This window comes from Salvia splendens, chromosome 17 (genome assembly GCF_004379255.2).
Source record: "Salvia splendens isolate huo1 chromosome 17, SspV2, whole genome shotgun sequence".
In the NCBI taxonomy this organism is placed as follows: domain Eukaryota; kingdom Viridiplantae; phylum Streptophyta; class Magnoliopsida; order Lamiales; family Lamiaceae; genus Salvia; species Salvia splendens.
Window position 1 is genome coordinate 28,062,271 of NC_056048.1, and position 13,537 is coordinate 28,075,807.

Below are 13,537 nucleotides of genomic sequence, written 5' to 3' on the forward strand. Positions count from 1 at the left end.
TCATACACACACTGCCTCAGAATAATACTAGAAAAAATACTTTAAAAAGTAGATACATAGGAAATTAGGAATCATATGTTTACAGATACACTATAACAGAGTTTGTAACATTTTCCTCAAAACTGTCATAACCAAACATACATGGGTATTAGAGTGATTCAAGCACACCTACAACCTCGGACATTTTTGGTCTTAATCTTGGTATTAGAGTGATTCAAGCACACCTACAACCTCGGACATTTTTGGTCTTAATCTTGGTTCTACATTCAGACATTGCAGACATATCTTGGCAACTTCATATGCTTCTTTGGGAGGGTATTTACCCTCTAATACACAATCCACTATTCGTGACAGTTTTTTTTTGTTACTCAAATAAGGTTTTGCCCAATTGATCAGATTACGCTTTCCTGCCCGCTTAGAGTCAAAATTTCGAAGCCTTGTCACTAATTCAAGCAAAACGGCTCCAAAACTATACACATCACATCTTGTGGTCAAGTGACCTGTTCATGAAAAAGCAGCAGCCTTCAGAGTGAGCCAGATATGTAGCTAGACTTAGTAACTAACTATGCCTAGAGATGTAATTGAAGCTCAGGAAAATATTTGAGCTGAGTTCGGGCGCGGCGCAAGGTGTAGATAGAAACTAGAAACGAAACAAACTGAGTTTGAGCTGAGGCCTAGTTTGTTTGTTTTTTGCAGCTCTGGTCATTCTTTTCAACTACTAGTAACTAGACGAGAAGTAGAGATGCAAGAACCTGTTGCCTCGTTCTCCGGAGCAGCATATCCGTGCGTACCCATAACTCAGAGTTGTCCAAGTATCAAGTATGCCAAAATTTAATACTCGAGTTGTCCAAGTATCATGCTGTAGTTAATACTTAGTTAGATGTCAAGACAGTCAATCAACTATCAAGTATGCAATCAAATTTACTTGTGAAGAGATGGTTGTCCAAGCTTCCTTTGCACATGAACTCATATACCAAAATCCTGTTGTCTGCGTTGAAGCTATATCCAATAAGTTTGATCAAATTTGGGTGACGAAGTTGACTCAAGTAATGTATTTTACCCTGCAACATTTTTGTATGGTTGGTAAACATAACACTGTACAAGAAAGAACTATAGAGAAGTTAGGGAGAGAAACACCGACCAGAAACTCCCTATTCCCTTGATAACTTTCAAGATCCATCTTCTGGAAATTTTCGATTGTAGTTTCACCAAACTATGGTTTCACACAAACTATGCCCGTCGATCAATCCGGCGTCGAATTCTAGGGTTCGTGCTTTGTGCACGAGAGAAAAACGATAAATTGCGTGAAAAAGTATTTTATTTCTTGAATGATTGAACTGAAGAACAATGTCCACTATTTATAATAGTGGATATGGACAAGAAAATAATCCTAATAAATACGAAAAGATATGATTAATCAATAACTAACTAAATAATAAGATATGAGAATATTTTAGGAGATATGCTCGTATCAAGTGGTCTGAGGAAGAAGTCAGAAAACAAGAGTATCCTCTCAACAACTATCCCAATTCCGAGTGGATAGGTGGTAATGACATTTATAGTTCTGGTTTAGACGAAGTAATATCTGGGCCAAGATGATCATGCTATTATATTTCAATCATCATGTACTCGATTGCATAACATTTGATGTGTTTCCTGTACTGTGTAACAAATTTGTATTAGCCTGTATCATAGTACGAGACTAGTGTTATGAGTGTACAAAAAGAAATTGCAAAGTCTGTTCCTCCTTTCCGGAAGAGTTGTCAAAACTGGCCCGACCCAATCTTTTTCGAACCATGGTCATTTTAGGGAGGGTGAGCTTTCCCCAACCACAAAAGGTACTATTAGAGTACTTTCATATACGGGCTGGTTTGAGCTAATACTTTTTGGGTCAGGTCAGGATGGCTAAGCTCAGGTCTATTGGTAAAGGAATTCATGGGGGACAGCTTTAGCTTCATAAAACTCAATATACTTACTTCAACTGTGCTTTATATGTCATTCCATATTCGTCGTCTCGGGACAACTGGGAGAGGCTGGTGACAGCAGTGGTGAAGAGAGAGCAGATATGGCAACTCTGCCACCAAAACTCCATCTCCACCATTGCTTCTGATTATACCGATGTAACTCTCAGGTAATTGCCAATCAACTTCTGGTTTTTCTGATAACATATCTGACAGTTATTTAAGTTAATCTTTCAGTTTTTCAAGTGTGAGACCTGTTTCCTCATCATCGCATCAACTTCCAGTTATAAATTATTCTATCATCGAAGCTTAGTTTGTGATTTTATATATATCGCTCGTTGTTTGATTGATGCATAGACGTAGTATACAACTATTAGATAGATGGAAGCTTTGAAAAATAAGATGTGGTTTAAATTTTTGTTAGTAGAAACAGAAACACACAGAAAACCTCAAAGGCAAACAAGTCAAGCTCAAAAATCTTGAAGAGATCAGAGCATAACGAGTTAAATCTTTATGTGTTTCTTAAATTACTTTCCATAAACATCTTACTTATATACTTCTAAATAATAATCAATTGTTGCTCTTTTGTTAGGACAGAGCGAGTAACACCTGTCTGAAAAGAAAGAAAAAAAAAGTTTCAATAAATTTGTAAGTCCTATTTGACAAAGTAACCATTGCAGATAGGAAAAATGCTTCTAAAACTATTATCACAGAAGCAATTTTCTGGTCTGGGTTGGAAAAGGAAACCAAAGGACTGTGATCTGCGCGAAGGTTTGGTTGGCATTCCCAATACATATATTGCATATTGTGTATTCCATATCGCTATGTAGAAGCTATTAAAACTTCTCTCTTACCCTAACACTGCTTCTCTCCTACTTTTTCTCTCTCTCTCTTTTACTTTTTTCTCCTTCTCTCTTACTTTTTTCCCTTATATCTTACTTTACCAATTCTACATTAAAACTCGTGCCATACACAAATTGCTCTATTTTTTGTGGACGGAAGGAGTATATGAATGTATGTCTTTATATAATGCTGATGTGTGAGCTAAATGTCTATAGGGAGACAGCCTACACTTGGCTGGCCAGTTAGAAACTCAGATAGCGCTCGGGGTTGCAAAACGTATAGCTTATTTGCATGAAGAATGCAGCAGAGGTATCATTCATCGCGATGTTAAAGCTGCAAATATATTGTTGGATGAGGACTATAGAGTAGTCTTGGCTGACTTCAGCTTGGCCAAATTCATGGACTGCTTGCGATGATGGTGTAGTAAAAGGGACAATTGGTCATAGCCCCCGAGTACCTCTCCACCGGTAAGTGTACAGAGAGAGCCGACGTTTTTAGCTATGGGATCTTTCTTCTTGAGCTCATCACAGGACAGAATATTCCTTCTCTCCATCAGCTCGCCAATACTCACGAGATGGTAAGCCTTATATTGCTATATACAATATGTACAATGCTAAAGAATTGATTTTAGTGTTGCTTCTTTCATAAATGTGCCCAAATACTCAAATCATATTCCGGAATGTATATACAATATACAATGGGAAAAACTTTGAAGTGGTGGTTGATTCAAGTCTTGAAGGAAATTTTGTAGAAGAAGAGGTGGAGAAGTTGTTTCAGTTAGTTCTCAGCTGCACACAAGATGATCCAGATGAACGTCCCAAGATGTTGGAAATTGTGAGAATGATCGATGGCCTAGACGATAGGTGGAAAGAATTGGCAGAGCAAAGTTTGAAGGAAAGTTTTAGAAGCAATTGGAACGTCCCTACAGAATGGATCTTGACAGATAGCTCTTCTTTCACTGTGGCAGAAGAACTGTCCAGTCCCAGATGATTCAGGAAAGTGCTTCAGTTTTCATGATTTCTTCTCATCGTCTGAATCGTAAAAAAGAAGGGCAGGCCAAACCAACGAGCATCATTTATAAATGTGAAGGAATGTGCTGGAAAAGTTAGTAGAATGTCAAGACTCCCATAGACCATAACCTTCTCCCTTGTCCATTTCCGGACATTCTTAGTTTATCTAACATCTCCCATAAACCGCGTTGTTTTTGTTCGGTTTCTCTTATGTTGCAACCAAATTTTAAGTTAATGTGAAATAGTACTAAATTTCAACCAAAAATTATGGTATTATAAACCAATAGCCCTAAGAGAAACAATGAAAGAGATGCTAGTTAAATCATAAATAAAGAGACCATGCCCTATCTCAGAAATCCATCAAAACGCTAAAGAAATAATTACAAAATTAGGACAATAAAGTTGATAGAAATGATGAAGTGTAGTTCAGTTGTGGCACTTCTCCTTCATCTAATGAAGTAACCATTATTGATGCTCTTCAATAGAAAAAGTTCATAGACTAAAGTGAAACGAAGCCTCCTTTGTACTCAACAATCCCCTCCATGCTAATAACTTCGCGACAATCATACATTAAGTCTAAGACGGAATGCATGCAGATGAATTTGCGTGCACTATAACCATACACAAACACACTGGATTTGTGCACGAAAAACACACAACTAGTCATGCAAAGATGTACCTCAGAGCCCGAGAGGGGTACTCGTACATTCATCACATGATTCCAACTCAGTTCACTTCCTGCACATCTAGATTCATAGATCCTCACTAAGTTATCACTTTCACAAATCGGGAAATTAAAGAGACGTGATTTCACGAAACACTTCATTCTTCATATCGAAGCTTAATATCTTCCGCACAACATCTCCTCCCACCTTTTTCACATATGCATACCGGTGAACAAAGTAGCCATTCTTGCACCCAGATTTAATGGGATTAACTAAGAAGAATTGTACATCATCAATGACGCCGTCCGCCAACTCCCTCCAAGAATCCGTACTTTTTTAGTACACTTGGGCATGGAAATAGTGGTGTTGGTGACATGACAGTAGCTGCACTACTTTGTAATCTTTGTCGAAACCGATTGCAACCTCGCGGGAGTATATTTTACACGAGGAGTTGAAAGGGGAAGATGCTTTAAAAGTGGGAGAAGTTTGAGTTCCCCTAGAAACGGGTTGCATATGGCTATAGGTACCCTAAAGTTAGTTGGGTTAATGCAGATTAGACCCTTAACTGTGTCAACTAGCCTAAGTGATAAGACGTTAAATCGCTCGAATTTATACGCCAATAGCGACTTCCGATTGCATTGAAGCTTTATCGACAGTTCCTTTTGCACTCGATGTCCAACATCGGGAAAAGTGACGTGCAGACACATCTTGTCTTGTTCATTGGAATGAGTAAGTTGTAGATTAACCATGTCGTCTGATTTGTTGCTGTCGTTGTTGTGAGTGTGCAGTTTTCGGAAACGCTGCGAATCGATGAGATTGCCCCAAGTTTTGCAGACAGCTCGGAATCTCAAGAGGGATTGTACGGGCAGACACAACAAAATCTCGGACATCACATCATTGTTCATTGCAATGTGTTTGATTGTAATGGAAAAGTACTCAAAGAAGAGAATGGTGTTATTGATGAAGTCGTGATACATATATGATACATATATATAGAGTTTTTTGTTGGCCTAATTCGGATCGGTATATGATTCCACAATTTTATATTCATAGTTTAGCTGCTTTTTTAATGAGGAAATATTTAATAATACCACATATGTCAAAAGATTCAAAACAAGGAAAGAGTGAACAGATGGAAAGAAGAAGATTTTTTCTCAACACAAGAAAAGGAAATTAGAATAAAGAAAATAAAATCATAAAAGGTAAAAATCCGCGTGTAAGTGCAAATATAAGTTCATAATAGGGTTAATTGTATTATACAATCCGAACTTTGGAGACATTTGCAAATTATTCTGAATTTTAAAAATTACAAAAAAATAGCTCGAATTTTTATATTGTAAATATACCAAACCTTAGAAAATACAAAAAAATGACATAAACTTTCATGAAAGTTGTAACAATGACACGAATTTTAAAAAATATCCATCAGCGAGCGATGTGCATCCAAAAATTTAGGGCAAGCTTGCGTGATCGTTATCCATTCTAACAAACGTCATTTGGAGCCCGGTGGCTTTAGCTCTACAACAAAACACAAAAACCGAGCTTTCGAGAGGCGAAACCCCATTCATGAGACCTAGAACATGATTCGGTGTCGAGCAATCCAACCCCATAATCCAAGAATCGAAGATGATTCGGTGTCAAGTAATCCATCCCCATAATCCAAGAATCCAGATAGCCTAGTTGATGTGATGCTGATTCAATTAAGTGTGTATACCTCATTCTTCCTAACGTTTCTTCTTTCTTTTGTTTCTTTCTTCGTGCTCAGAGGCTCGATGGGATCGGCTGGGGGGAGAGTCCTTCCTTTTATGTTTACCGTGCTTCGAGTGCCTTCTGCTGCTGCTCTTCCCTCTAGAGGTTTCCTTGTCATCTGTCCTCGACCTTGAGTGGTGTCCTCGAACGTCAGAGTCATCCGATGAGTCAGTATCTGAACTCCTGCTTCTCCTTCTCTTATGCCTGTGGCTCCTTGAGTGCTTTTTGCTCCTCTCGTCTTCTGAAGAACTAGCTTTGCCACTGCTCAGATACGCATCTTCTCCACGGACCTTGCCGGATTTAGTTTCTTTACCATCTGAGTCATGTGTGCTTGCTCCATTTTTGGAACTTTGGCCTGCCCTTTGATCAACTGGCATTGTAATTTTAGCCGGAAGAGGGCTCTCGTATCTCTCATCTGCATCGGTAGCGACTCTTTTGCCAGCTTTATTTTCCGGGGGTGGCATCTCAGGAGGGACCAATAAACCTAGTTCTTTCCCTAGCGTTTCTAAGAAGTCCCCAGCCATTAGACGATTAAGAGTCGTATTTGCAGCTTCTATCTTCTTTTCTGTATCTGCTGCTTGATTGGATGTGCTGTTTTCTTCTTCATCATCTGAGTCATCCGAAAAAATGGCCTGCAAAAACAGCGAGCATCAATGAGCAACCCAAGTAGCAATAACAATAAGATTGAACAATATATACAGAGATGATGGAAGTACTTTGTAGAGATCAACGGGCCTCTCAACATTTTCGACTTCCACCTCATTCTCAGCTTCCTTCTCGATTGCTTCATTTTCTTTCTTTCTGCTGTGCCCCTGAGGTTGTGAAGATGATCTGCGCTCCCCAGGAACTTGTTCTTGGACATCTGCAGCTCTGATGGAATCCGGCATGAAAATCAAAGAGTCCATTTTGCTCTTCACGCGTTGAGCAGGAGGTGGCTGCACATTCGGACAGGTATTTAGTTTGTTAATAGTCTTTAAATGCCATAGCCGGTCACGAAAACAAGATATGGTAGTATATAAGTCCTCTAGTGTAATATCAGTAAAAGAAAAAATAGGAACAAGGACGTGTAAATAGAATACCTTGCCCATGTAAGGATCAATCAAATCAAAACGCTTGCATAAGATAGGTGCAGGTCGCCACTGAAACTCTTCCCGCTTCGGATACATTGCTTTAGCTATCAATTCATCTTCAAGGGAAGATGTATGTTTCTGCATAACGATTCATGTCACGATGCATTATGGTCAGCACGTAATTAACTTAGTACCTGCAGCCACTACTACAATACATACCTCTACTCCACCAGCAGTGAACTGTAATCCTGAAACAGCTGACAGGTCCTTAAGCAACTGACTGCTCACCTGCCTTTCGTTACCTAATTTTGCTTTCTGCACCACAGCTGCAGCTTCTTCAAATTCTAATCTTTCACGAGCACGAACAGCTTCAGACATATCACTGGAACCACCAGAGTCTTTAGTTCGAAGACCTCCTTCGAATTTTTCCTTCAAGAATTGTTCAAATCTGATCTGTTTCGCTGGGTCATATTGGAAAGGTTTTCTGACATCTGCTTGTTCATTCTATCAGAAAATACATATCAGTATCCTGTAGCAGTATCCTGGCTAACAGAGATAACCATTGCATAAAGAGGTACTCACCGCGGATGAAGGTTTGGTGAATGTATCTGATAGTTTTATTTGAACATTTACAGATGCAGAAGAAGCCACCATAGAGCTTGAATCTCTTGAATTTCTCTCGAGTGCTTTTTCTCCTAGAATTGCTCCACGTCTTTCAGCAGTCAGCTTTTCTGAATTATTCGGCTTCTTCTCTTCCCATAGTTTGTGTTGTTCGCCACGCTTTTGGCGCTCTTCCCAGAGCTTCCTTGCATAATAATCAGATCCAGTTCCACCACTAAGGAAGGCAAATAGTGGGTTAACCTGATTCTTCTCCTTGGAGAGATCCTCAAACAATTTGCCGCAGCGAGCTACTAAAGTTGCAACCCCTTCAATCAAGACCTTAAGATTGTGATCTTCTGGCGGAGGGATCTCGGTGGGAGGGATTTCAGCATTCTTGCCGTCATTATCAGCAGAAACAGGAAACTTATGATGGGGAACGAAATCCTCTGGAATTGAGGGAGGATTAAATCTGCGAATATCCAACACAAGTAAACATGTTATACCACTAAAATGAACAACAAAGCTATAAAAAATTGTAAATGAGGGTGTCAAGCTTCCAAGTTGGAAGAATGTTGCATAAACGAATACCTCTCTAGTTGGTGCTCGGATTTTGATGCAGCTTTAAACCCAGGCAGAACATCATCTTTCTTTTTGTCTAATATCCGCAAAGTATCCACCTTTGCTACCGAAGGTTCTTCAATTTCTTGTACATAAGTATCTTGAACATCAATACCTGTTGAAAGAGTATCAGTGAGAAGACACAACAAGAGAGAAGTAAACAATGTTGTGAAGCAGTTGCAAACTTGTATAAGAACTCAACTATAACAAGAAAAGAGGGTGAGTCAATGTTACATATATTAATTATTTAACGATTGATGCTTTAAAGATTTTGAAATATGTTAGCTAATATTTTGATAAGAACTATATAAGCTCTTAGCTGCAAAGTGGCGACTATGAAGTTATCATAAAACTAGAAAAATATTCTGCTCAGCTCAGTGTTAGGATGGGATGTGACTACAATTCAACCCAAATCAGCCCATCCTTCAAATTCTGAGTAATCAAGCTGAGCTGAAAAGCAGCATAAATCAGTTAATATGTAGCAAAAACTTGTGAAAAAATCACTACCAGTGTCATATATATCTTCATCTTCAGCATCTAAGTCTTCAAGAGCTCCAATGCCGAAACCTGGGCCTATCTTTCCTGAACACATATATAAATAATAAAATTATAATTGGTCTAGGCACAAAAAAATATACAGATGATATAATTACTAACACCACAAGTAAAACTCACCTTTTGAAGTAAGTGACCTAAAAGGTTCCATATTCCCCTTTCCAGACATTCTTTGTCTTTTCTTTTCTAAAAGATGAAAAAAAAGGGGTCAAATTTATTATTAAATAAAAAAGAAATTTGCATAGAACTAGTGATCTAAATCCAGAAAGTGACATACCCCTAAACTCCGGAGCTTGCTTGAAAGGATCGTAGCCTAAACCATACAAATCTTGCTTGGGGTCGACTACATATGCCTGAAAAAGATGATGGAGACTCAGGGTGAACAAACCAATGGGAATCAACAATTTATTGTAATTAGGGAAACACTTAAAAACTCTAACCGGTACGGTTTTATAGAACCGGTCATCATCGTTGGCTGGTAAATCCAGATCCTTTCCAGTGTCCTCTTCAGTCAGCTTCGAGCGTGCAGTGTTTGGTCCTGCATCACTTGAGAGTGCCAGAAAAGCTTTCCTAGCTTCTCTACGAGCAACTTCAACAATATGAATCATATGTTAAACAATGTTAATAAACCTCAGAATGATTTTAAGTAGCACAATATGGCATCCTCATACAGGAAATCTTCCGTGGTGATAAAATTTAGAACATGATAGTAAGAACTTGACATGTAGCTTTGTAAGTGGCCTACCATCAAGTGAATTCCTGTTAGAATCCTTTATGGACCGTCCTGGCCGCCATCCCATCTTAATCAAGAGTTTGATACCTGATGCAAAGAAGGAAGGGAACTCAAAAGGATGAAACAACATGCAGCAAGAACAGATATCACAATATCTGGCACAGACCTATAGATTCTGTTGCTGGAACTACTAGTTCATCAGGAACAGGTCCAGGAATTGCTGAAGGCCTAAATAAATAATGAAATAAAAAATATAGATTAGAGCCATGAGTCTTAAGTTATAAAATGAATTGACAAAGCCAAATAAAAATGAAAGCGGTAAGTAGAATACGTACAGGCATAGGCTGGTAATTAATGCTACATGGGACTCTACAAGAGTTTGGAAAAAAAAATCAAAGAAATAAGACAAAACGCAAACATGCTAATTCCTTTCCATCTAGACCATATACACAATACATCTGTATACCCATCTTCAGCGACATAAGCTGGTTAAAGCAAAGGTGCAAATCAGTTAAACGTGCCAATTAGAGAGTTTGCATCAAAGATGACTCAGTTCACTTAAAAATAATCTACCGCATCACATCGTATCTAACAAGAGAGCATTAGGAAGTAGACCGGATCCTAAGAAACTGCTGATATACCTATCAATCATATTTATAAATTCACATTACAATATCAATTAAATGTCCACAGTTCAGATTTCTGACAATAAAAACATGCAGAAAATATACATAAATTAAATTTACAGGATCAGAATTTGCATCTAAGGGGAGAAACCTTTGCTGTTGGTCCTTATCAGCCTCTTTCCGAGCAAGCTCAGCTGCTGTAAACCCAAATGTGTCGAACTGCATTGATGACCCCAAGGAGCGACCTTCCAAATCCTAGAACATTGAATAAAAAATTGGAACCTTCAAAGGAAAATGGAGACAGCAGAATGACCCACAATCACCAAACATCAAATTCAACATTATCCTATGATCATCCTACAATAAAGAAACATAGAGATAGGCTCGCAAAATGGAAGATTAAACTCCATATTTCTGATTATAAAGGTAACACAAAACACAATGACATGGCATACAGCTTTCTCATCCTCATCCAGGAAGTTAAAAATGTTCTGCTTTGTGACTTCAGCCCTACTCTTCCGAGATGACGTAAATGATTGTGGAGTCCATCCTGCATAGTCCAGCAGCAATAAATATACACTTAGTGGCTATTCACATATAACACACATGCACACAACTGAATCGAGATATAATGGAACAGACTGAACAGTACAAAACACCTTCTTTGGAGCCAACAGTATTGTAGTAACCAGCAGAATATCCACCAGTAAATGCTCCATGGAACCTCCTCCTCCCCTCTTCATCTGTCACCTAAAAAGTTCTCCCACAAACAAATCAGGCATAATCTAAAGCAAAATCCCCATATTAGCTGCTCAGAAACTAAAACGATAAACAATATTCATTCTGTGAGAACCACTGCCACATTTAACGAATCCTTCCAGCCGTTCAATTTAAACATCGTATCGAAAATTGCCTGTGTTAGTTCGTCACCAAGCAATTAAGCTAATCCAAGTTAAAGAGTGTGACAACAGCTATGATTATTAATCAATTTAAAATTTTTATGATTACAAAAGGATGCAGGACGATTCAATTTCAGAAATTTAGGGATATTTGAGCAAGTCGGCTTCACCTCTTGTTTCCACGGAGGAAGAGCGGTTCTGAGCTGACCGGAAGCCTCCGCCACCGCCTTCTTCTTGCGGCTGGTGAATTCTTCTTCTCTTCCGATGGGTGTTCCATAGAACACGAAATCTTCTTCGTCGTTCGCCATTTCTTCTCTTACCCCTTTCTTTGCTGTGTAATTTCTTCGATTAATGTTCGATGATATGCTTGAATGAATTGAAATGCTAACACGTTAATTTGTTGAGTCGGAGGAAGGGGTTTTAGCCCATATTATAACTTGGAGACTACATTTTTTATATACATTACATTTTTCATTTACATTACTCTAAAAAGTTCGACCCATAAAATAACTTTTCATTATGAATAATACTCCTTCCGCGCACTATATAAATAAGTCATATTTTATTTTATCAGTCCAATATAAATAGTTTATATCCATTTATTACCATTTTTTTCTCATTCTCTTTTACTCCTACTTTAGTATCTATGAGTCACACCTAGGGATGTCAATTTAGCCCGCAACCCGTGGGCTGACCCGAATAGCCCGCCAAATTTATAGGGTTAGGGCTGAAAATTTCCAGCCCGATTAGCCCGCACCCGATTAACCGGCAACCCGTTAGGGCCAGACCCGAAAATCCGATGGGCTGGCCCAGAAACCCGATAAAATTTATATTGTTCTATTTGTTTGACTCTAATTTGACACTTCATTGATTATTTTATAATACAGATTACTGAAAAAATAACTTTCCATTTTATATATTAAATATATAAATTATATATCAAGTTTTTATTAATATAATAATAGATAAATGAATTAGAAACTTCAAATTCACTAAAAAAATATATTTAAATTTCTAAACGTGCTTTAAAATTTCTTGATGTTTATGTTTTATGTGGCATAAATCTCAAATATTAGTATTTGATCATGTTAATATTTGAGTTTACGCATATATCTCAAATTTATCATAATTAAATATTTTACATTTTATAAATATAACTAATTTTCACCATTATTTATTGGATTGATCGCATGTTAATTTTATCGGTAGCAACCCGATTAACCCAATGGGCTAGCCCGAAACCCGAGCTTTTAGGGTTAGGGCTGAACTTTTATAACCCGAAAAAATAACAACCCGATTAGTCCGCACCCGATTGACCCGCAACCCGAATAGGGTTGGCCCGAAACCCGGTGGGCTGGCCCGATTGACATTCATATCATTCATTACACAATTTCAACTATTTTTTCTTATATTCTCTTCTTTGTCAATTACACATTAAAACTCGTGTCCACCTCAAATGACATATTTGTATGGGAAGGAGTATATAGTATTCTTTGGTAATAAATTTATATATTCTACGAAGTAAAATTCATAAAAGTACTTTATCCCTAAACATCCGTATTATATTAAATTTCTAATGTAGAAGATTGGATTATGTTGAAATTTTTAAATGTGAAAATTCGACTAAAAATAGTATTTAAATATTTATTCGACCCCCACAATAATAATTATTGATTTTGATTGGACGCAAAAATTGTGTTTGGAAGTCAAATTAGATAGTGGAGGAATTTTTGCTAATAGTACTACCTTCGTCCCGAAAAATTTGTCCCATTTTTTTCATTTTCGTCCATCCTTAAAATTTGTCTCATTTCACTTTAGTGAACTCCATATTCCATTAACGAATTCCTACTCACATTTTATTATAAAACCAATATATAAAAGTAGGAACCACAATCTACTAACTTTTTTAACTCACTTTCTATTATATTTCTTAAAATTCGTATCGAATTAAAGTGAGACAAATTTTTGGGGACGAAGATAGTAATTTTTAAATTTTATTGTCATTGAATAGATTTTCCATTAGTCTATTGAGTCATCAGCATTCAGCAGCATCCAAGAAATGAAGAAAATACGAAGGCCAATTTTCAGTTCTTAATTTGAGAGAAAATGTCGCGGAACTATGATAACTGGGAGAAGCTGGTCGCAGCTGTTTTCAAGAGAGAAGAGTATCGCCTGCGAAAGCTTCAGCACCTCAATTTCAAGTGATCT

The 13,537-nt window shown here is 37.7% G+C and overlaps 3 protein-coding genes across 3 annotated transcripts; 1 reads left to right on the plus strand and 2 right to left on the minus strand.

The window, feature by feature from the left end:
* The first annotated feature begins 3,452 nt into the window (after positions 1 to 3,452).
* LOC121774581 (BRASSINOSTEROID INSENSITIVE 1-associated receptor kinase 1-like) lies at positions 3,453 to 3,794 on the plus strand. Its single transcript, XM_042171428.1, has one exon. The coding sequence runs from the start codon at positions 3,453 to 3,455 to the stop codon at positions 3,792 to 3,794; it is 342 nt and encodes a 113-aa protein (XP_042027362.1).
* Positions 3,795 to 4,868: 1,074 nt separating this feature from the next.
* Positions 4,869 to 5,384, minus strand: LOC121774582 (putative F-box protein At3g47150). The gene has a single exon (XM_042171429.1). It carries the CDS (start codon positions 5,382 to 5,384, stop codon positions 4,869 to 4,871), a length of 516 nt encoding a protein of 171 aa, XP_042027363.1.
* A 312-nt stretch (positions 5,385 to 5,696) lies between these two features.
* LOC121775089 (G patch domain-containing protein TGH-like) lies at positions 5,697 to 11,767 on the minus strand. The gene is made up of 16 exons (XM_042172058.1): positions 11,500 to 11,767; positions 11,090 to 11,180; positions 10,886 to 10,980; positions 10,582 to 10,685; positions 9,971 to 10,032; positions 9,817 to 9,891; positions 9,512 to 9,660; positions 9,349 to 9,424; positions 9,192 to 9,257; positions 9,024 to 9,098; positions 8,487 to 8,631; positions 7,881 to 8,367; positions 7,518 to 7,802; positions 7,308 to 7,436; positions 6,945 to 7,163; positions 5,697 to 6,860 (listed from the first exon to the last, which is right to left on the minus strand). Exons 1-16 carry the CDS (start codon positions 11,635 to 11,637, stop codon positions 6,204 to 6,206), a joined length of 2,853 nt encoding a protein of 950 aa, XP_042027992.1. The 5' UTR covers positions 11,638 to 11,767; the 3' UTR covers positions 5,697 to 6,203.
* Between the last annotated feature and the right edge of the window lie 1,770 nt (positions 11,768 to 13,537).

Coding starts and splice junctions, on each gene's coding strand:
- LOC121774581 (XM_042171428.1), top strand. CDS start 3,453: ATGTGCCCAAATACTCAAATCATATTCCGGAATGTATATACAATATAC.
- LOC121774582 (XM_042171429.1), bottom strand. CDS start 5,384: ATGAACAATGATGTGATGTCCGAGATTTTGTTGTGTCTGCCCGTACAA.
- LOC121775089 (XM_042172058.1), bottom strand. CDS start 11,637: ATGGCGAACGACGAAGAAGATTTCGTGTTCTATGGAACACCCATCGGA. Junction 11,181..11,499: donor TTCCTCCGTGGAAACAAGAG/GTGAAGCCGACT, acceptor AGAACTTTTTAG/GTGACAGATGAAGAGGGGAG. Junction 7,437..7,517: donor TCACTGCTGGTGGAGTAGAG/GTATGTATTGTA, acceptor ATCGTTATGCAG/AAACATACATCTTCCCTTGA.